The 22,881-nt window shown below is 35.7% G+C and overlaps 1 protein-coding gene across 1 annotated transcript in view; it reads left to right on the forward strand.

Moving 5' to 3' along the window:
* The window catches only part of LOC149578487 (SMAD/FHA domain-containing protein), a 173,972-nt gene that overhangs the window by 87,799 nt on the left and 63,292 nt on the right, over positions 1-22,881 (forward strand). Inside the window, exons 6-7 of the mRNA XM_089829395.1 lie at positions 17,735-17,896; positions 18,042-18,137. Of these exons, the coding sequence (XP_089685521.1) occupies positions 17,735-17,896; positions 18,042-18,137 (258 nt within the window). The remainder of the gene's footprint in view (positions 1-17,734; positions 17,897-18,041; positions 18,138-22,881) is intronic.

Genomic DNA, 22,881 nt, shown 5'->3' on the forward strand with positions numbered 1-22,881 from the left:
TATTGATTTTTTAACAACTGCAGTGACTGGAAAGCATTCAACTCTTTTCAGGAAAGACACTCATCACAAGAATGATCATATTGTGATTCCCTAGCTTGAACTATGTTGTCCCGACCTGTAACTTGCACCCACTTTTTCAAAACTCACAAAAAATCACCAAGAATGTGAGTCCTCCAAAAATACCACGCACAACATGAATGCTAAGGAAAATGATTTCCAATAATGACAAGCATCACCAACTCTTTCCAATTCATACACACATAATATAATACTCTTCTTTGATAGACGTAACTCTTTTATTTCAAAACATATCATCACGGTACCACCAAACCATCCCAAATATGCTCTCGACAATGATGCTCTTCTTGTTCTTGGGGTAACTTTCCACTTCTCAACCAACACCTTCTTTATGTTTGGACATTTGGAAACTATAGTGGCAACACCAACAATGGTTATAAATTGGCAGTAAACCATATGTTATGCTTCAAGTTTTGTGCAGTATTTTACCAAGTAACCCACAATAATATTAGTGATTTTTCGACAATGGGATAGAACAATATCCTTTAGATGTGAACAACCTTCACCCAATGCAGCCAATCCCATGTCACCAACATTCTGGCACATGCTGATGTCTAGATGACTTAGAAGAGGGCAACCCTTTGATATAGCAGTATTTCCAATATCACCCACCCAATGGCAACCACTAACATTCAATCGCCATAGAGAAGGACGACTTTACCCAATAGAGATGAGTGCATCATTTCCAATTCTATCACAAAACCGAAGACTTAAGTCATGGAGATTCCTACAGTTGCTTCCAACAACAATGATGCCTTTATCTCCAACCTGTAAGCGTTATTGAATAGATGATTCCCCTGCAATTGGATTGTTGATCACACCCGGGGTATCCCTACACAAGCTCCATACAATCGGTTGCAATTGTTTCTTGTCACCCTCAATTTCAGAAAGAACCCTATACCTGACCTTTGTACCCTTGTCAAATAGCACAAGCAAAGGGTCTAACAAGCTGAACCCAGTTTTTTTTTTCAATCTCAACTTTTTGATAGCAGAGTAGTTGTCTGGGGTTGAGCAACCTTTGACGTTGGATAAATTACAAACTCAAATCTTGGAAGCCTCCTTGTATTAGACAATGCAGAAAGCAAGACCACTTATGAGCTATTGTTGATTTCTGTCCGTAGTGTCTTCCTAAAGAGTGGACGTCTCTCTTGCAGTTACGAGAGCCCACTATTGTTACCTACATACTTTGCGTGTCTTTCAAACGACAATATTTGTCTGGTATTTTCGATGGCGTTTCAACTCCAGTGGCGATTATACCGCCGTTGATTACATTCGCATGATGGTAACTTTGCTTGATGTGGTCTCCACTTCTCGATCTTTCACTTCCACTGCCGATTATTCTGTAGTACTTCTAATTTCTGCAACGTTTCTTTAAAAACTGCAGTTTTCCTTGTTTGCCCCAGACACATGTCTCTCATACTTGAAACGTTACAACTCTCGGCATGGGACTTCAAATGTCAATTCACTAATGCTAACCAACTCTCGCCAAAACTTATTAACACATAAAAAGCCTATGATTATAACTTCCCGAAGCGACGTTTCATCTTCCTACTAAAACTCGATATCATTCCAATGGAGGTAAAGGCAATCTCTACAATGGTTAATACGACTCCTTTGAAATTGAACTTCCTCAGAAATAACACAAGCCTGTCAACTTTGCAACTGCAGTCTAATCGTGGCTTCTCCAATGTACTGGTCAACTCTTCAACATAAATCGTATACCAACAACCTAGTGGTGTTTCAAGATATATGAAGTCATAGGAGAAACTCTAACTTCTTTTTCATTGTGTTCTTTGCAAGGTTAACGGTGTAGCCTTCTATAGGATTACCTAGCATTCCATTGTGACTTAACAATGCATTATCTCTGTGTAGCTTCTTAAGGTGATTTTTGCATTCCTAGAATCTAAAGAAGGATGCTCTTCATCTGATGGCTTAGAATCTCTTTTAGATGACACAACTCATGATCTTTGCAACGTGATTATAGCCTTAAACCATAAAAGCTAGTGGATCTCAGACAAAACAAATCCAGTGCCATCATAATTTTATTATATCTGCTAATTTTTCTGCTGATGTAGAGAGCCTGCTAACAATTTGGGCTATTACATTTGATCCAATGTACAGTGTTTGAATTTTGGTGCACCCAACATGTTATATTCAGTTACCTAGCTACTTGCCTTTTGGAACAATGCAATTCCTCAACAAGGTTTATCCTTGGCAATGTTTCAATACATTCCCAATTACAATTCTATTTCGGACGACATAGTACATAATACTTCACTTTGTTACTTAAAAGAAATCTTTCATTACCCACCGCTATTTAACCTAGAATCGATATTTTTCAGACTAAAATTTCTTCAAGTTCGATGATTACTTCAAGGCCACAAAACCCTTGATTTATGCTATTCCTTAACCTTCATAGGCTGGTAGAATACATTGGCTCTGATACCATTGAAATATGCGTAACAGATATTTACTCGTTCTAATCCAAAATATTTTCAAAATTGAACATATGTAGATGTATTAATCGAATCTAGTCGAAACCGCAACAGATATTTATCCAGCTTGTTTTTGAATATAGTATTCAAAACTCAAACATGGGTGTAATACAATACAATAATAAAACCAAAAGATTCTCGACAAGATAATAACCCGTTCTTTCCAAAATAATATTCAAGGTTCGAGCATCTAACAATGCGTTACAAACCAGTAATATAAAAAAATCAGCAAACTCTTATAACTCCTTAAAATATGTTATTGCATTATACAACAACAATACAATAACCAGTACTAACAAATCCAATCTTAAATACAGTTTAACAATCAGATTGGAATACCAGAATAAGAACCTGTAAATGTATCTGAAACATCTGAATTGATGTCTCCCCGAACTATGGGTTTGCATCCACTGTCTATCGGCACGAGGGGCTACGTCCTCATACTAGCTAAAAGCTGAAGCTTTTTGAATAACTCTCACAAGAGAGAAAACTGAAACTGAATCATAAATTAAGCATATCAAATGAATGAGTCTCATCTCCTTTTATCTTCACAACTGTGACTCTTCGACACCCTTCTAGCCTTTTGTCTTATCTTTCTTTATCCTTTTTACCCCACTTTACAATATTAAATTGACCTTTTATTATTTGAGTTCACGCTCTCCAAGTCAATTTTAATATTATGCAAATATACCTTTAACTTTTTTAATGTCTCGAAAAAAGGACATTGTAATGAGTTGTGAGCCTCAAGTTTGAATGCACAAAGACCAAGTTATCTGCCTTCTTGGAGTTTAGTCGGTTGCGTTTTATTGAGTGGATAAAAGAGTATGTGCTCTAATTCCTCTCAGATGATGATGAACTAGCAACCTATCAAGATTCACAAATTTGAAATTATAGAGTGAAGAGTTTTGAATATTTATGAACAAGAAATTACAAATTAGAATCTTAAGATTAAAGAACTTACCTGTCATAAAATTTTGATGGCAACAGGTTACAAATGCTAGTACATTTGTCCTTGGAAGTACCACCCTTTATGAGCATCAACATTGCTCTTGTCTTAAAGAGCATCAAGACCACAATCATCAGTGCTCACGAAACACATAAATTTAGACCTCATGCCAGGTCATAGGTGCTCGGGAATGAGTCCTTCGAGGGCTACCTTGTACCCTTGAGCAACTTCAAGATCTCTGTATGGGGTAACTCTAGTGGTACTCTTCTTGAGGACAGCTCGGCTATAGAACTTGAGGCTCAATACAAAGGCAAGTAGATGCAAAGGGGTAGTCATTTTGTTCCATCTCTCTACCATGATTACTTGTAGCTCTTTGAAGAACTTTTCATCAGGATCTTACTCTTTCTCATTTATAATGGTTCTAATATTCTCAATCATCAAGTCAATACCATAATATGTCTGACCCAAGAGCAAGGCCTATCCATGTCAGTGTATCGGATCATGCTCAATATAGGCTCAATTAACTTTAGAAGGTATTCAACACGATCCCATCAAGAGTCTTGTAGTATCCTTGCCTTAATGAAAGCTGCCCCTTCACTATTAGGTTGCCTCCATACACTCTAGTTAGCACTGGTTACCATTCTAGACAATGCCTCTTTAACTATGACAAGGTGTCTCAAAACAATAGTGTTGGATGCAAAGCGGGTCTCAACAACCTATTTTAAGATCAAAACAATCGTAGATAAAAAATAAAAAATCAAGTAATCTATTTAAATTTTAAAAATAAAAAGTTTACTAAACTAATGTGACTAGATTTTTAAAAGTAAATTCTAAAGATGTTTAAATTTTAAACAATTGAACTTACCTTCAAGAGCTCCAATTTAAAGAATTGTCTAAATATGGCTTGCGTCATATGGTGGTTTGTGACAAACATTTGGATATCCTTTGCCTCTACATTCGTTTTTTTATCCACTCAACCTTAGTGCCAATTTTTTGCAGCATTAGGTTAAGTGAGTGCACAGCACAAGGTGTCCAAAAAATGTGTTCATATCGCTCCTCAACCAATAAGCTGGCAGCCCTACAATTCTTGGCACTGTCGATTACTACTTGAACAACATCCTGAGGGCCAACTTGCTCAATGGCTTGGATGAGAATGTTTATAATGAAAGTACCATCCTTTACCTGACCTTCACCATCCACAATTGTCAAGAACATTGCACTTCTTGTAGACATTGCAATAACATTCAGCAAAGGATGATTCCTCACATCATTCCATCCATCCAATACTATTGTGACCAGTGTAATGAGACTTGGACTCGGCTCGGACTCGGCAAGGGTAACTTGACTTGTGACTCGGCTTTGACTCGTGAACCGGCTCGGTGGTGACTTGGCGGTGACTCAGCAAAGTGAAAAAACTTCAAAATTTTAAGATTTTTTAGGATTTAAAGAACATTCCATGCACCCATTATTGAATAAAGTGTAAAGACACAATAACATCATTAAATAGAAGATAATTTGATCATAATGCACATGCCACATACTTAAAGTTAAAAACTTAAAACTTAAAAGTCAAACATCGATTACATATGTACAATACTACAAAGTTACAAACTTACAAAGGTAAATTGCTAAAAGTAAATACTATATTACTAGTAATTAAAGTCAAACTAAGATAAATCCATGCAAACCATCAAAATGTATATGTATTATTATTTATGCATTATGAAATCCAACACATCAAGATTCAATAGTCATCATCAAATTCAAATGTTCCAAACGCTAATCATATATCAAGTTACTGTTAAACAGTTAAACAAAAAGTTAAAACAAGACTATAAGTCTAAAGCTATGGCTCCTAGTCGGAGTCCTCATCATCATCCTCATCCTCAGGCTCATCCTCATCGTCATCCTCATCATCATCGTCATCCTCATCCTCATCCCCAACCTCAGCCTCAACCTCAAGCTCAGGCTTAGTATAATTTACAAAATGCCTCTTAGTAAGGCGTCTAAGGTAGGTCCTGGATGTCTCAGTAGCCATAGCATCAGCTCGTGAGGTGCCTCTAGGATCAACTGTACTCTCTGCCTCTGGCTCTGCCAATGTCTATGAGCTGCCATTAGGAACAACTGGAGCTCTCTGGTCCTCTGCTGCCATAGCCACAGCCTCAACCTAGCCCTCTCTTTTGCCTGGTCAAGCCACTGTAGGTCCTCATCATCAAAGACAGGATCAGTAGCCTCAGTGATCCAATCAGACTCTGGATCAACCTCCTCTAGAGTAATCGGAGAGGTATCACTCCAAAATCTCCCTGATCCTAATGCGTAGGTTGTAGTGCACAAAGACTAGACTATTCATTTTCTGCACAGACAACCTGTTATGCCTCTTCGAGTGGATGTGCTTGAACATGCTCCAGTTGCGCTCACATCCAGAAGCGCTACTTGGCTGGCTCAAAATGCGGATGGCGATTTGCTGAAGGTTTTTGGTTGAAGGCCCAAACATTTGCCACCATCTATCTGAATTTTGAAAAAAGGAAAACAAAAAAATATTAGTCTCATTTCAAAATTTGAACTTTAAGTTTAAAGCTAGAAATTTAGAAACTAGATTGTATAAGGCTTAAGCTGCAAACTTTACCTGGCTACAATTTTGTACGACCTTATTTGCAAATTTGACTTGAAAAAATGGGCCCTGATGCATTATTATAGGCATCCGTCTCAAGCAATATATTTGTGGGATTAGGGGACATCTTCGATACCACTGTGTATAGGCCACTAAGAACCTCCTCATCTGCCTTGAAATCATCAAGGAAACAGTATGCCGGATTGAGGTAATAGGCTGCTGCATCAATGGGTTTATGAAGCTGATTTTGCCATCTCCTATCAATTATGTTCCAAATAGGGCCATAGTTTTCCTCAACTCCTACATATTTGGCCTTAATAGTCTCCTTGACCCTATCCATGTCCTCATAAATGTAGCCCATAGAGGGCTTCTCGCCATCAACAACTTGTAGGAGGGCTACAAGGGGCTCGATGATCTACATAACAATTAAACAAAAAAACAATTTAGTGAATGATGAAACTTTGCAAAGGTGCACAATGAAAATAAAACAAAAATATGTATGAGACAAATTAATTTATAAAATTTTAAGACTTATGCTTTTAATATTTAAAATTTAAATTTTAAATTACCTCCACAATCTTCAAACATGGCTCCCAAAAATCATCATCATCATAAATGCATTTTGTTGCATCTATCCCTGCAGGGCTGCTCGCAAAGGAGGAGGAACTCCATTCTGGACCAACAAACATGCACCTCAACTCTAACTTTGAACTCAACAAAGATTTTAGTGTGATAAAGTTAGAGGCAAATCTTGTGATACCAAGACGAGCCAACTCCTTTCCCTTCGTGTATTTCTTCATAGTGTTGAGGACCAACGCATGATTATAAATGAACTTACAAAGATTTTTGGCCTTGATAACACATGATTTCACCCATACAAGCTTGCCAATATCTTCTAACATGAGGTCGATGCAATAGGCCGCACATGGAGTCCAAAAGATTTTTGGGTGTCTCTCCATCAATAGTTTTCCTGCAACAATTTTAAAGTAGTTAGTAAACAATGAAAATTTTTGATGTATTAAAAAACTTTTAATTTTCAAAATTTAATGAAAAACTAAAACAATTTTTTTAGAAGTAGAACTTAGAAAGTTAGAATTTTAAATTTTACCTACAACAACATAATTAGCTGCATTATTTGTCACCACTTGGACAACATTGTCTTCCCCCACCTCCCTTATGACCTCCTCAATAGTCTCACATAAGAATTTTGCATTTTTCACATGAGGAAGCATCTATGGACCTCAAAAACATGGTGGATCTTGAAAGTGAAAATTAAACAAAATAATTATCATTCAAGAATCAATACTCAATAAAACAAAATTTTCGTTATTCAATAATAGTATACATTAAATTTTAGACTTCAAGAAGTAGAGCATGATGAATTACCTCCACTAGAAACAAGAAAATTTAGGAGGGTTCTGGACCTCCTATCTGTCCATCCATCTATCATGATGGTACACTCCTTTTGGCTCCAAATCTTTTTGTGGTCCTTCAACTCAAGTTTCATTTCCTCAACCATATCTAGCAAGAGGGGGCCACTCAACTCATCTTCAATGGGGGCTTTGAACCCTGCACCATAGATGGAAACTGCATCAATCATCCCCTGCCAATAAGGAGTCCTATTACATTTATAAAAACATTTTAATTAGCATATTTCAAATTTTCAACATCAAGTTAAAAGTATAAAATTGAATATAAATTTTAAAACTTAAAACGTAAAACAATCAAATATAAATGAAGTTGAAAACTTGAAGTATCTGACTGCTATAAATGGAATGTCGCAAAAATACCAAAACTTGCAAATTGCTCTTACTCCAGTTTCATGTATCTCCCTATTCCAGCCCATGCTCTCAAGTGAGGGTTGTGCACCAGGAGTGGTACGCGGTACAAAAAAGTTGTCCAACTTACTAGATTTTATGACTCTAGGACGAAGAAGAGCAACACTACTAGAAGGGGCAGCAGCAGTAGCATCACTAGAAGTGCAACGAATAGATGTAGAAGAAGCACGAACAACAAAAGCACTAGGACGATAGGGGGGATGGGAAGAACCTTCTCCAACATAGCCTACTGACTTAGAAACATTTGCAGATGAGCGTGGAAGGGAACTAGAGCCAATCAAAGCTAACTCTTCTAATTGTTTTTTTTAAAATTTTTTTTCTTGTTCATATTTTTCCAAGGCTACATAACAAAAACGTTGAGCCTCAACAGTTGCAGCTCCACAAGGCTCAATATCATGACCACGTAAGCCAGTAATGTGGTATTTTAATCTATTTATCCCCCCACTATTAATGGTTTTGCAAAATAGGCATTTTGTTTGACTTCTCTTTTTATCCGGAAATTCTATGGTGAACTTCCAACACTCATCTTTTTTGTTGCCTTTAGAGAGCTTGGGTTTTTTACCTCCAGAAGCCATTATGACTTAATTAAGGAAAAATGTAAAGGTTGCTGCATTAGGACATTTTAGACCAAATATTACCATTTCAACATTGCATTTTATGAAGATCTAAAGTAAAAAAAAAAACTCATAAACAAACAAAAAAAATTCATGCAAGAAACCCATAAGCATAGACAAGAAAATCATCAAAATCCAAACAATCAAGTCTTACCTCTTTCAAATGCTTTGAGAAGTGTTGAGAAGAGCTCCTATAAACTCCTTGATGATCTAAATGCAAGCTCCAATGTCACAAATGCAAGCTTTTTTCCTCCTTTCAGCTGGTTGCAAAACAAGAAAACTCTATTTCTCTTCTACCTCTCTCTCTCTTTCTTCTTTTCACTATAGACTGTTATGGGAGCCCTTTTAGGGTTATATGAGTGAGAAATGTAAAAAAAAAAAAACATAAAAACAAACATGTAAAAAATAATATTTTGAAGGCCCGATTTCAAGCCTGTCGTGGCCAAGTCAAGCAGGCCGGGTCACGTGAGTCACACGAGTCACTCCTCGTGACTCGCCGCTCGCGGGTCACGAGTCATTGTGACTCGGTGAGGTCAGCGCGGCTCGCTGACTCGTGTGACTCACGTGACTCACCACGAGTCATGTTACCCTGATTGTGACACTTGTTTCGGTCCATGAATCCTTGATGGGCAACATGACAACCTCTACATGGGCCACCTCTTCATCAAGTATAGTGGTGCGTATCTTCTTATGCCCAGGGCTCTTGAACCTCTTTGGAGCCTCATTAACTGCTCTTATCATGCACTTCCAATATGGTGAGCGAACAACATTAAATAATAATCCATTTGCAGATACGCATCTCACTATGGCTTGATCGATAATGTCTCTAGCTTCATTTTGAAATGATGTTTCCAATGGTCTTGTTGCTTTCTTACTTACAATGTGTCATTGAGGAGAATGTAAGAATGGATGACTATCTACTGGTAGTTCATTGGTAATGGAAGTTGAAGACATAGATGACATTTTTCCTTTCTTTGAAGCCCTTACCACTTTGCAATGGATGAGAAGCATTTTCCCTCCTAGTAGCTTCATTTGCTTGCTTGTGTTCTTGAATGTACTTGTTCACAATGTGGTTTGGAAGGAGGGTTTTAGGTAGCACTCCATTTACTCTCGGCTTCCCTATACAAAATATAATGCCTTTCTAAGGAATAAAGCACAAATGTGCTTCACTCTGCTATAGGAGCTACTTGGTTTCTCTTTGCAATGACTGCAAATCCACACATAACCTCCTCCACCCGACATTGGTCGAACCATTTCCACATATTTCTACAATGAGGAGCATATAACCTCCTCCACCTGACATCGGTCAAACCATTTCCTAATATTTCCATAATGGGGAGCATTTGTCAATTTTTGAAGTGGGGTTTTTGTGTGCCAGAAGCACTTGCAACCATTCTTAGAATGATAGAATATGCAAACAATAGACAACAAAAAAAAATGAAAACAATAATAGTATGACTAAGATGAGAACAAAATTACAACATATTCATTATATTCATATTATTATTTCTTTCTGGATTTTGTGTATCAAAGTTGAAATTTTATAAAAAATCGAATAAATAATTTAATAAAACAATATGATACCATATCGGTATGATATAGCATTTCTTAAATCTTGATAATAAACAAAATTTAATTACAGTTAGACTCCTGAATGATAGGTAATAAACTTTGAAAGTGGAAGCATAGTATATAGACTTAGTATATATCTGTGTACGAAGCCTTTGCCTTTGCTGCGAATGGTCTATTGAGAAGAAAAAATGGTAACCCATAAGTTTGTAACCTTTCTTTTGGATGCAAGATAACTTGCCTTTTGGATGCATGACAACGTTTTTGGCTTGCATGATAATGTTTTTGAATTGCATGATAACTACAATAATGTTTTTGCCCTTCTCGATTTCTGGACGCATGATAATGGTTTTGCCTTTTGGATGCAGAAGAAAAACGACACGATAATTCAAAACAACGAAAAGAATGTCTAAAATGTTATGTAAAATGCAAAAGTAATGCAAAACACTTCGACGTTTTAGGGTTTTAATTAAAGAATGTAAAAAAAATAAGTTGAAAAGTCAACAAGGACCAAAGTCGTTGGTCAATCATTCCGAGTTCTAGATGGAGTCTACGTATATTGTCAACATTCGCTGCAAGATCACACTGTTGTCGACCAGGGTCCTTCCAAGCGAACGAGGAGCGAATATGCTAGTTTGCAGGCGAATGCGCATCAAATTCAAACCGAATTTGAATTTGGACAGTGTTAATTTATATGATCTCTAATAGAAATGATAACAGATTTATATCAGACTTTACTTACTTTGGGTTACTTGAATGCAAAAATGCTGATAGGAATGTAGTTTGTAATCTGCAATGTTGCTTTGTTAATTCTGGGACTGCAAGTATGTTATGTCTCTCATATTGCCTTGTCCAGCGATAAGAGTAACTATATATATAAATGTGAAGGGTTATGTCTCCGTAGGGACATGACTCTACGTGGCCAAAGGCCACGCAGGGTCATGACCCTACGTGGTCATAAACAACCATTTGATAACCATAATCACTCAGTAATTAATCATGCCCGATAACATGTTCGATAATACTCTTATTGTATATTGATGGTAATACAAATGAAGCCCGATTGTTGATTGGTGATGACACTCAATAACTGAATGTAATCCGATGTGAATCAGTAGCAGTAGTAATATCAATCATTGCAGTAACCCGATGTGAATTGGTAACAGTAGTAATATATATGCCCGATTTGAATCATGTCTTGTCAAAGTTATATACATACATATCTATACATATCTATGCATGCATATTATCATATGTGTGTGTATATATATATTTATATATATATATCAGAGCATAATAGATTCAGATACTGAGTATTACTTTGACTGGTGCTAAACTTTCAATACTCCCTCTTTAGCAAAGGAGAAGTAATAAAGAATCCAGATATTAGAATATCTACCCATAATACATTATATGACACACCACTCTAAGAAATAGAGACTCGTTAAATAACATAAATCACAATGCTGTGAACACTATCATAACATAAATTATGATCTCTAATTGTCCAAAACAATATTTGGAGTAATCATAATGTATTTGTTATTCATGACTTCTGGAATATCCGGAGCAACAGTCATAATAATAGGCCTATCATTTTTTAATATTGAATCGTATTCTTCAATCATAGCTTCCTTCCAAGGTTGACTTGATAAGGCTTCTTTAGTGTTAGAAGGCTCTGCTTTGATAAGCTCTATTACTAATGCAATGTAACAAGACTGAGTTCTTTTTTTCTTGCTTTCTTTTAATACTTCATCAGGTTCAACGTGATTTTGTTCTATGAATTTTTTGGCCCAATGTGCTTTCTTTTTATTGTTGTTATTTTCAACATCATCCGAAGTAGCTATAGGAGATGAAGTGTCGTTCTCCCTCTCATTCTCTAGCGAATGATCTTCATTTGTCTCAGTGGTAGGTTTTGTGAATATCTCATCATTATTTTTAGAAAGGTTGAAGGCAACGTCTTCTTCAAATTTAACATCCCTGCCGATTTCAATTGTTCTCTGACTTGGAATATAGACCCTATAGCCTTTGGAGTTTTCACTATCCCCAATAAGAATTCCTTTCTTCCCAGATGGTTCTAGCTTTATTCTCTTTTCTTTAGGAATGTGCACATAGATTGGACACCCAAATATCCTTTGTTCTCTTTTCTTTAGCAATGTGCACATAGACTGGACACCCAAATATCCTTGATCAGAAAGGCCAAATATAGAGACTAGATGCCTTTTAATTCTAGGTACATATAAAACATTGTTAAGTTGAAGAGTAATGCTAGAATTTAGATGAATGGAACAAGACCCAATACCTTTAATTGGATGTGTGGAGTTATCCCTAATGGTTACCTCTTCTGAGTTGCATTTTGAGAAGTTTTCGAATTTTTCTCTAAAAACTGTTATATGTCGAGATGCTCCATTGTCTATGATCCAAGTGTTCTTGTTTGAGTTTAACTCATTGAAGAGTGCTAGATAAAATGCATGATTTTCTTCTATTCCTTCTTTTCTTCTTTTATTTCTGCTAGAGCAGCTTGAATTCTTTTTTCGTTCAGGGTAGACATTATGAGAGTGACGAATTTTGTTGCATTTAAAACATCTCACTTTGACCAATCTCTTTTCTTATAAGGTTTGTTGGATTCTCTCCTATTTCGATTGAATTTTCCTTTCTTGTTGGAACTTACTTGAAGTGCATGAATGTCTCTCTCTTGATTTAGGCTTATCCCCCTTGAGACTAATCTTGATTCCTCTAGAGTGCATTCATTCTTGAGTAATTCAAATTTTGGAAGCTCAGGTCGACAACTTAGTCCTCGATTAAAAGTTTCCCAAGATAGAGGAAGTCCCCTTAGGGCAATCATGGTAAGTTCTTTATCATCAACTTGACTTCCAATTGTAGCAAGCTGATCTTTTAATTCAAAGATTCTTAGAAAATAGGAAGTGATAGTTTCCCCACTATTCATTTTTATGTGTAATAAATCCTGCTTTAATGTCAATAACCTGCTAGTATTATTGATTTCAAAGGTGTTCTTGATAGTGGAGAACATTTCAAATGTTGTAGAAAGGCTAGAAATAGACGGGAGAATATGATCCTTAACAAAGTCTATAATTATTTTCATGGCTTTATTGTTGTGCGTTTTCCACGTTGTTTTGTCTGGATCATTTTCTGGAATAGTTTTATTTGTTTCTACATATTCTTCTAATTCCCTTTCTCTTAGGATTATCATGACACAAATTTTCCATGAAGAAAAATTTGATGCCCCCTCCAATCTATCCTCTAACCTTACGTGGTTAACCATTTTGATTTTTAAAATTTTTTTTAAAAAAATGGTAAAGTCTGAAATTTTATATATAAGAGTTCTGAATAAAATTTCTTATCAGAATGGCTCTGATACCATGTTAATTTATAGGATCTCTAATAGAAATGATAACAGATTTATATTAGACTTTACTTACTTTGGGTTACTTGAACAGGTAGATACCTTCAGAATGCTTTTGATATGCTGTGACTGGAATGCCAAATACTGACAGGAGTGTAGTTTGTAATCTGCAATGTTGCTTTGTTAATTCTGGGACTGCAAGTATGTTATGTCTTTCATATTGCCTTGTCCACTGATGAGAGTAACTATATATAAAAATGTGAAGAGTTATTTCCCTGTAGGGACTTGAATCTACGTGGCCAAAGGCCACGTAGGGTCATGACCCTACGTGGTCATAAACAACCGTTTGATAACCATAAGCACTCGGTAATTAATCATGCCTGATAACATTTTCGATAAGACTTTTAATGTATATTGATGGTAATACAAATGAAGCCCGATCCCTAATCGGTGATGAGACTCAATAACTGAAAGTAATCTGATGTGAATCGGTAGCAGTAGTAATATCAATCATGGCAGTAACCCGATGTGAATCGGTAGCAGTAGTAATATCAATCATGGCAATAACCCGATGTGAATCGGTAACAGCAGTAATATATATGCCCGATTTGATTCATGTCTTGTCAAAGTTATATACATACATATCTATACATATATACGTATGCATATTATCATATATATATATATGAGCATAATAGATTCAGATGCTCAGTATTACTTTGACTGATGCTAAACTTTCAACAGACAGAACCGAATACCGACTTTGAGGTTGCAGGGACGAATATGGCAATTTAGCCACCATGTGCCTTCCCCTTTTCTATAAGCCATTTTATAACTGTAACTTTGAAGGAACTTAGATGAAGAGTTGGTCTTAACTTACTGTTCAACATCAAATATAACAATTCGGCATTGATCATGAGTCTTGTAGAACTCCAAAATATGACGTGGTCATAGACAGGCCTCACCAATTGCAGAAATATGCATTGGAAAAATTGCTCCACCCTTAAATGATTTTAGCGAGCCACTGATTGATAGAGATCCCAGCCAAAATACTTCCCAAAAAGAGTGAAACTAATGCACCCTGAGTTATAAATGTCAATTATAGGTTTCCAGAGAAAACCTCCAGTTCAGGTCCAAAGAAATCAATGGCCAAATGAAAAGTTGCCTGTAAATGGGCAGGAGATTGGTGCATCATAATGCTGAATCAAATAGATTCTCCCTGGTTCTCTGACCTTTAAAGGAGAGTCTCTGATGTTGAGACTAGAAGGTTTATCTTAGAAAAAAGAGAAAAAACTGTGTAATAAATGATCACCACACTTCCGCTGTGCCTTCTATCTAGGAAACACCGAGAATACAGGTACTCCTGCCTTTCCCAATATAATTGTCACATATGAATCTCCAATTACAGATTGTGAACCAATGAATAAATCATCTGTCCAAACTAGAATGAAAATGCACCAATTTATCACCTGAAACATAAAACCATCTCCTTTGATGAAGATATATTGCTCACAATGAAAATGAAGTAAGTGAAATATGCCAAAGGGTGAAAACGTGCGACAAGCAGCTGAAAACACCTATATTTGTTGTGCCAGATCTAATAAAAAAAATTCTCCATAGACAGAAAAGATGTCCAAGGACTCTAAGGCTGTCTCACTGTGGCATAGCACACCTCTATGCGTGAAGGAGAGACTTAACAAGTGGCATGAGCTGTAATGAGCCCTGCTAACTCAAACTCTAATTACTCTGTCAATTGATCAGTTTTTGATGTTTTTGGCTATCTATTGTATTTTTCTTAAGTTTTTGAAGTTTTAATATTTTTATGATTTTTTGCAAAATAATGGGCACATACATGAAAATCAAATCTGAACTCTAGCAATTCAGGAATTGAAATTATTTGTTCCATTCTTTGTAATCTCATTACATAATAATGTTCAATATAAAACCTAAATTAATATGTGTTCAAATATGGAACCTGGATGTTCAAACACTGCTTGATAATTGTGCCAAACCCTTAAAATTCTGATCACAGCTATCACAAACAGATGGAGATCAATGTAACAACATGAGAAGTCTTCCAAACCCTCAAAGATCACCATACATGGCCAATAAGTTACTAGATGCCATTTTGTAAATTATAATGAGCACAGAACATAGCTCATTCGAGTATAGAACCCAACTGTCTCCCCTGGGAGACTCATGTGGTTCTGGTCTGAGTATGGCTGCCCCTTTTGATGCACAGAACCTTCCTCTAAATCGCTGGAAACTCCTATAGCTGACCACAATGTTAATTCGCTGCCATTATTCAAATTCAATCCCAATGGTGGCTCCTGTCTGAAACCATCTTTGAATGCACAATATGAATGGATCTTTCACTATCTCAGAGTGCTGAAAACATTGAAGAATTGTCTCCCTTCTATGCAAACAATCACATAAACCCTCGTTTCTTCCCATTTCACAAGAACAGACACCAAACCAAGTCAGAGAGCAATCATTCATAATGAATCGATTTCCCTTGAGAAGCTTTTTATCTTATTTCTCCATTGGTACAGTTTAGCATTGGCTTTCTCATTAAAATACTTTCTTTTATTACCATATGGTGTTAACCCTTGGTTTAATATATTTAATTTGTCCCCTTTATTATATAATAAAGTCATTAAATGCATATTAATTGAATAACTTGGAGCATCCACTTTATTATTTTATAATTGGCTTTATAATATATTATGAAGAAAGTATGACTTTATTAATAATAAAACTATTGTGAGCACATGCTATAAAATCTACTCCGAGGAATCAGCTGTAAATCGAGATGCACACTGCAAGTGCCATACATCCCAGTGCCCGGACACAAATAGTAACTGGGCTAAACTCTAATTATAAATAGAAAGTATCCTAATAACTGCTCAAGGCAATGGTGCCAAATCACAATACACTGCCACAAACCTGTTCAGGCGCTCTGGTAAAGATAGAAAGGCTGATTTTCTTGAAAGAGACCCTTATGTGTGCCAATCTGAACCAAACTTAAAACAATCCCTACGAGGGTCAATGATGTGCTAAACCAAACAAGAAACTGTGTCATCTCTAAAAGGGGACATTACATGAGCCTTGGTCACGGCTACATGGAGATGCCAATCAAAATATGAAATGGCCAATAGATGATGCAACACACACAATCCAAAACCAAAAATGAATAGAGCCGATGAATGCACCCTTAATGAATTGCATCATATGGGTTCCTACCACTACAAAAAATATGGCTTCAGCCAAAGAATCAATCCAAAAGCTGATCACTAGCATCTGCTCCAATTCCCACTGCGATGACACTATGACTCAGTTTCATACCCCACTCATAGTTGAAAGTGCTAAATGCTATCTCCAATACAAAATCAATCCCACAAAACCCTTGTGCTCTGATACCGTATTAGAAAAAATGGGACAGAGTTAAACAGAAGCAGAATAATAGTACGTAAAATAATTCCGGGCTTCTTATTATTCCACTCAAATAGATTACATATGTATAGAAGTTGGATTTCCTACTTTGTGAGGAACAACTCTATAACAATTCTCCTATAAATATTGTGTTGTGTTTAGCAACTCAATGCATGCCAGTATTAGAATAACGTATTAGATAAACTTTAACAAACCTAGTTATTATTTTATGCATCCTACGATGCAATATTGGTAACACTTATGTGGACACTAAATTCCCAACAATATTTTCAGTCCATGCACTAAAATTACTTTTTGAATTGCAAACTCTGTTTTTGAATTCTGCATCAAAAAATGTTCAAAAACACATTTTATGTGAGTGAGCTGCGAGCTTTGTAAGCTTAGGGAATTCATTTCTTGTTTGAGAAAAATGGTTGTTTGCTTGTCTGTATCTCAATGTTGGCGTTTTCAATTAAAAAATGAGTTGTTGCTAACAAACTAGAAAAATAAATTAATTTTAACTATAGTTGTTTTTAAAGAATTATGATATTTTTTCTATAGCAATTTAACAATCTTCTGTTTCTTACTATCACTCTAAACAAGCTGGTCTAGTACACAGCTTTTGGGTTGTATGGCCAATCAACCACAATTCTAAGCCAGAAATTGATTTGGCTTAGTTACAAAAATACAATATTGTATATGTGTTTCAATGTTCTGTAATACATTTCGCTTACCTTATATCTGTATCATGACATTGTTATTCAACAGTTTTAGCTTATTCACACAGGAAAGGCCAACAAAAGGCAGAAACCAGAGACTCAGTGGAGCCAATAATTTAGAGGACTTGGTTGATATGGAAGCCTCATTATTACGTGCAAAGAGGGAGGCTGAACTTGCTGATGGCATATCATGGGGAATGATGGAGGATGCAATTGAGGAAGATACAAAGGTATTGTTCAAAACTTCAAACCAGTGATAGACTTTTGCTCTTTGAAACTTCAAAAACATTGTTCCTGAATCACACTAAACTGATATTTATTCTTTATGACCAGCATTGAGTGTCTAGTTTTCATTTACTTTTCATCTGTATGTAGGAAGAGGATGAGGAAGTTACTTGGGTAACATACAAAGGCGAGCTTACTGAGAAACAGAATAAAACTCGAGATAAAATTATCAAGCGAAACGAAAAGGTAATGCATACAATAATATTGAAGTAGGATATCTGGATTCAGAATCATACCTTTATGCTGGTAAACTTCTATTCATAAAAGGATAGTATTAGACATTATCTGTAACAGTCCTTAAGGCAATAAAATAAATAAATCCTGGAAACATTAATAAATGTTATGAGTGGAATGCTTTTGGAAGGTTTACTGCATAACAGGGACTGAAATGATATGAAGCTCATATTGTTGGCACGTACGAATTAAGAGATTTGGAACATAAATAACAAATCCATATGTAAAGCCATTGCCAGGAAATTGTAGCATAAGATCAAATGCTAGTGCTCTGGACTTGACCTAGTATCACGAGCTAGCCTCAGATTGAATCAAAAATCAATTCCTTCGAAGTCACAAATGTGGGCATAGAGGTTTCAAAAATATTGTTATGGTTGGTCCAGTGTTGCAAGCTTGGATTGCATACTTGATTGAGGATTCACATTTTAGAAGTGCCCACTAATTACATTAGTTAATCATTGTTGAATGATTTGCACGTTGTTTTGGGCATATCGTTGTTGAATGATGTGCATGTTGTTGTGGACATATCATTGTTGAATCGTGTGCATGTTGTTATGGACATGATTCTAAGAGGACAGGTGGGGATTGCATTTAGCCCTGACGTGCTCCAGTTATTGATAGATAGGGTAGTTATCTGAATTACATCATTTTTGTTAGAAGTCTTGACTCTTGGCCATATATGGTACTAGAACTCCTTCTATCTGGTAGTGCAGATAGACATCTTTTGCTTTAGCAAGGACAGACATATTGCCATACCATGTTTTGAATAGGAAACGGCCATTGTATACTTATGTTCATTGAGTCTTTTGCGAGGAAGATATTGAGTTTTCAAATTATTATGGGCCAGTGGGATGAGATCCAAATTGGAATGGAGTGTGCCTTCTTCATGGAGTCATGAAATATCAAGATTAATAAGAGAAGATACATTATCTTTTAAATTTGGCTCTCTATTTAGGATCCATTATTCCATTAGTCCTTGAATCATGAAGGATGGGAAGGCTTAACACTATTATAAACTTATTTTTTGATTAATTGTATATCTCTTACTTCAATGACCAAATTGTGCAAGTCTAGTGTTTGTATTGAACTCGCTTAGGAGCAGATATATCATTTTGCCAACTTTCCCACCTCCTTTTTAAGGATTTTTTTCATTAAGTTACCACATTCATTGTATTGGTAGCGAATGGTGGCATTCCATGTATTATATTTGCATCAGACCACCTGTCTTGAACGAGGCTAACTTCTTCAGGAAATACAATTTTTTGTGTGGCCTCTTCCAGGGGACTATTTGGATATCTGATCCTATTTTGTCTGAAAAAGATTCTCTACCCCATTTTCTATTAAAAGGCATTCATTGGGATAAACTTCCATGTAATATCCCCAAATTCTTGGCAAATTAATTAATCAAATCGATTATTTTGAAGTTTTCTAAATATATTAAGTAATAAAAGGATGACTTTAATATTTATTATTTTTAATTAAAGTGACCAAAATAAAAATATATTACAAAGTCACTTTTTTTAATAAAATTCCCCAGCTTGTTCGAGAAGCAAATCCTTGAAAGAAATTATGGATGGTTCGCCAGGTTGTTTATAATGGAGGGTTTGCAATTTATTTTGGGATGTTAAGATGTTATGTTAATAATTTGTCTGGCGCATTTGCAATAGCTGTTTTCCTGGAGATGAATTATAAGGTATTTATCTGATTTCATAAATTAAAGATATTATTCTGGCAACATTAAAATATTACTTGGGCACGCTAATAAAATATGCAGTGATTTATTTTATGTTCTGAGTATTACTGGAAAAGACTTGGGGGTCCTAAATTTCGGTTGGGACAATTCATATAATTTATACTACTTTATATGTTTTCCGTGAATGAAATTTTGAATAAATATATCATTGCGGCTAAGAAAGAGCCAATGTTTGATAAATTTATAGCATCGTTTAAATGATTAATTAATCGCCATTGTATAGTTGCAAAGAAATATTGTATTGCCACCAGGATATATTACAGACATGTATTATTGGCAAAGTATATTGAAATACTTTTTCCGTGAATGGTATTTGGGCCTGAACTATTGGTTGATCTATTTCTGAAGCCTGCATCTGAATATTAATTCTGGAATTTGGCATTATTCACCTGGAAGCCATCATATTGAAGCTCCACGGGTACTACTGTGATTATAATCACTGGGCGCAATTATATTACACTGCTAGCTCTCCACATCCTAGCATGATTCTTACCTGGAATGGTTGATACAATTTGATTGAAGACTCCATCAGAAGGTGAAGGGAAATCAAAGAAATATTGGAGTATTGTGCTGGCAGATGCAGACATTACCAGTATACAGCAAACGACAGTAAATATACAGTGGTAAGAGGCATCGATTTTCTGGAGTTGCCATTGGAACAATGCGTCAGTTATATTGCTGCACGTTTTCACAAGATATCTTTGTTACATGCTGAAGGTTTAATGGAGTTGCAGTCACTCTCATAAGCAAAAAAGAAGGATTATCTATTGTTGTGTAAAGACTGAACTAGCTGTTCACTTTTTCTCCATTGTCCTAACTTCCCAATGACAGTTGGCATGTCCGATGTAAAATCTGAACTGGAGATTATTCCTGGATCTGATATTTGTTGATGTAATGTCTCCTTTTTGGGACATTAGGAATTCTGAAGTTAAACTCATAAAATATTAAATCTAACTTATGAGAATTTAAAAGCAAATTAATAAATGGGTCAATTTAATATTGTAAAAAGATTTAAAAGGTGACAAAGAGGGAAAAAGACAAAGAGACAGGAGAAGGAAACTAGAGAGTCATTGTTTTGAGCATAAAAGAAAGATGAGGGGTTCATTTTCAGGATGCTTGGATATATATTTGGAGATGAGGGGTTCATTTTCAGGATGCTTGGATATACATTTGATTTTGTTTGGTTATTGATCTCTCTTGGAGAATCAATTGGAAGCTTCAGCTTTCAGCCTGCTTGGAGGACGAAAACCCACAAGACAGAAGACGGTGGACAAAAACCCATTGTAGTGGAGGCGTCATTTCAGGTGTCTCACTTGCGCTTAATTGCATCTCTTGTTTTAGCATTTCCAATGTGACTGTAATTCTGTTTTTTAAGATTGGATTGTTTGGTGATAATAATAGTTATTGTATTGCTGATGTATAATGCAATAACAAACCTGAGATTATTGAAATATGTTATATTGGAGGAATTGCTAGTTATTTGTTGAATATTTGATAAAGTCAGTTGCAAGTATTTGCTGTTCATTATTCTGCGATTTTTATTTGAGAGTTTGAAAACAATGCCTAGATGTGTTATTAGAGTGGTATTAGAGCTGATTTTTCCGCCAACCTGTGAATCTTTCTAAGACAAGATTACATAAGGTTTATTAGAGGGATTCTTTTTGGATACAAATTTGCAGAAAAATGTCAGAAGAAATATTCTTGTTAGAACAAATTTATAGAAGATGCAGTATATATCATTTAATTTTTGGAGGAGCCGAAATTTCTGTTCACACGAGAAAGAGAACATTTGTGGAATTTTGGGAGAAACAAATCTGTAGGGAAATAAGGAGTTTTCCGTGACTGTTGCGATTGGAGAAGCTTTATTTGATTTTCAACCAATACTTGTAAAATTCCAAAATATATTGTGTGAATTTCCTAGGCGGAGAAAAGTTTCATTTGGCCTGATTGATACTTCAGACATTTGACTATTGGAGAGATTAACAAGGGTGTGACGTCACAATTAATTGGTGTATATTTTATTAATGTCACAACACATGATGAATTTCTCCTATAGTTTGTGATATATATTTCATGATCGCTATAATCTTTGGCTCTAATATTTCCACGAGAGTTATAAGGATTTCAATATTCTGTGTTTTGAATTATTTTATTGGCAAATACTATCAAATTGTTGATCCTTCTGTGATAATCATATGGGGAAATATTTTGGTAATTGTTGTGAAGGCAGACGATGGTTCAAATAATAAATTTCTTTTGGAGTTGTATAAGGATTACCATGAACATGTAGTTTGGCCTTTGAAGATTGATAGTGAGTGGGAAAAATCAAAGATTTGTTGATTACGACCAATTCAAACAAGTTTATAAGGACCAAATTTATTGCAAGTGTAGTCATCTAGCATGGAAGCCAGTAAGATAGCATCAAGCATCCAAAAATGAATATTAGCTTGAATCATCTCCAAATCATCGTATTCGGCCAACTCAGTAGAACAGGCTAGCAAGGATGGTTTTGGTGGAAAGAACACGAGAATACTAGAGACAAGATTTACCGTAAGATATAACATTGGAAGCAAAGAACCCAGATTCTATGTATTGAGCATTGTATTCCCTTCAATTGTTGTTGGGGCTATGAGTCTCCATTGAGATTGAGAATAGAGGTTTTTTTGGAATGCATATGAATATTGGGGATGGAGCCATTTCATAACTAAGTAAAGAGTTCACGATGATGTTTGATATTATGAGTGCAAATCTTGGCAATTTGTTCATAGACTGTAGGACTTCTCCATGGAAACACTGGCCACTTGCAGAGATCTCTTCCAAAAATCAAGTTACAATTCTAAGAATCTAGACACTTGAAGTGTTTATTTTTGTGCAAATATATTGAAGGAAGAGTAAATGGTGATATTCATCAAACCAAAGAAGTTGTGAACGTGTCTTGCCGAA

This window comes from Cupressus sempervirens, chromosome 1 (assembly GCF_028749045.1).
Source record: "Cupressus sempervirens isolate cs-2001-9-10 chromosome 1, ASM2874904v1, whole genome shotgun sequence".
NCBI lineage: Eukaryota > Viridiplantae > Streptophyta > Pinopsida > Cupressales > Cupressaceae > Cupressus > Cupressus sempervirens.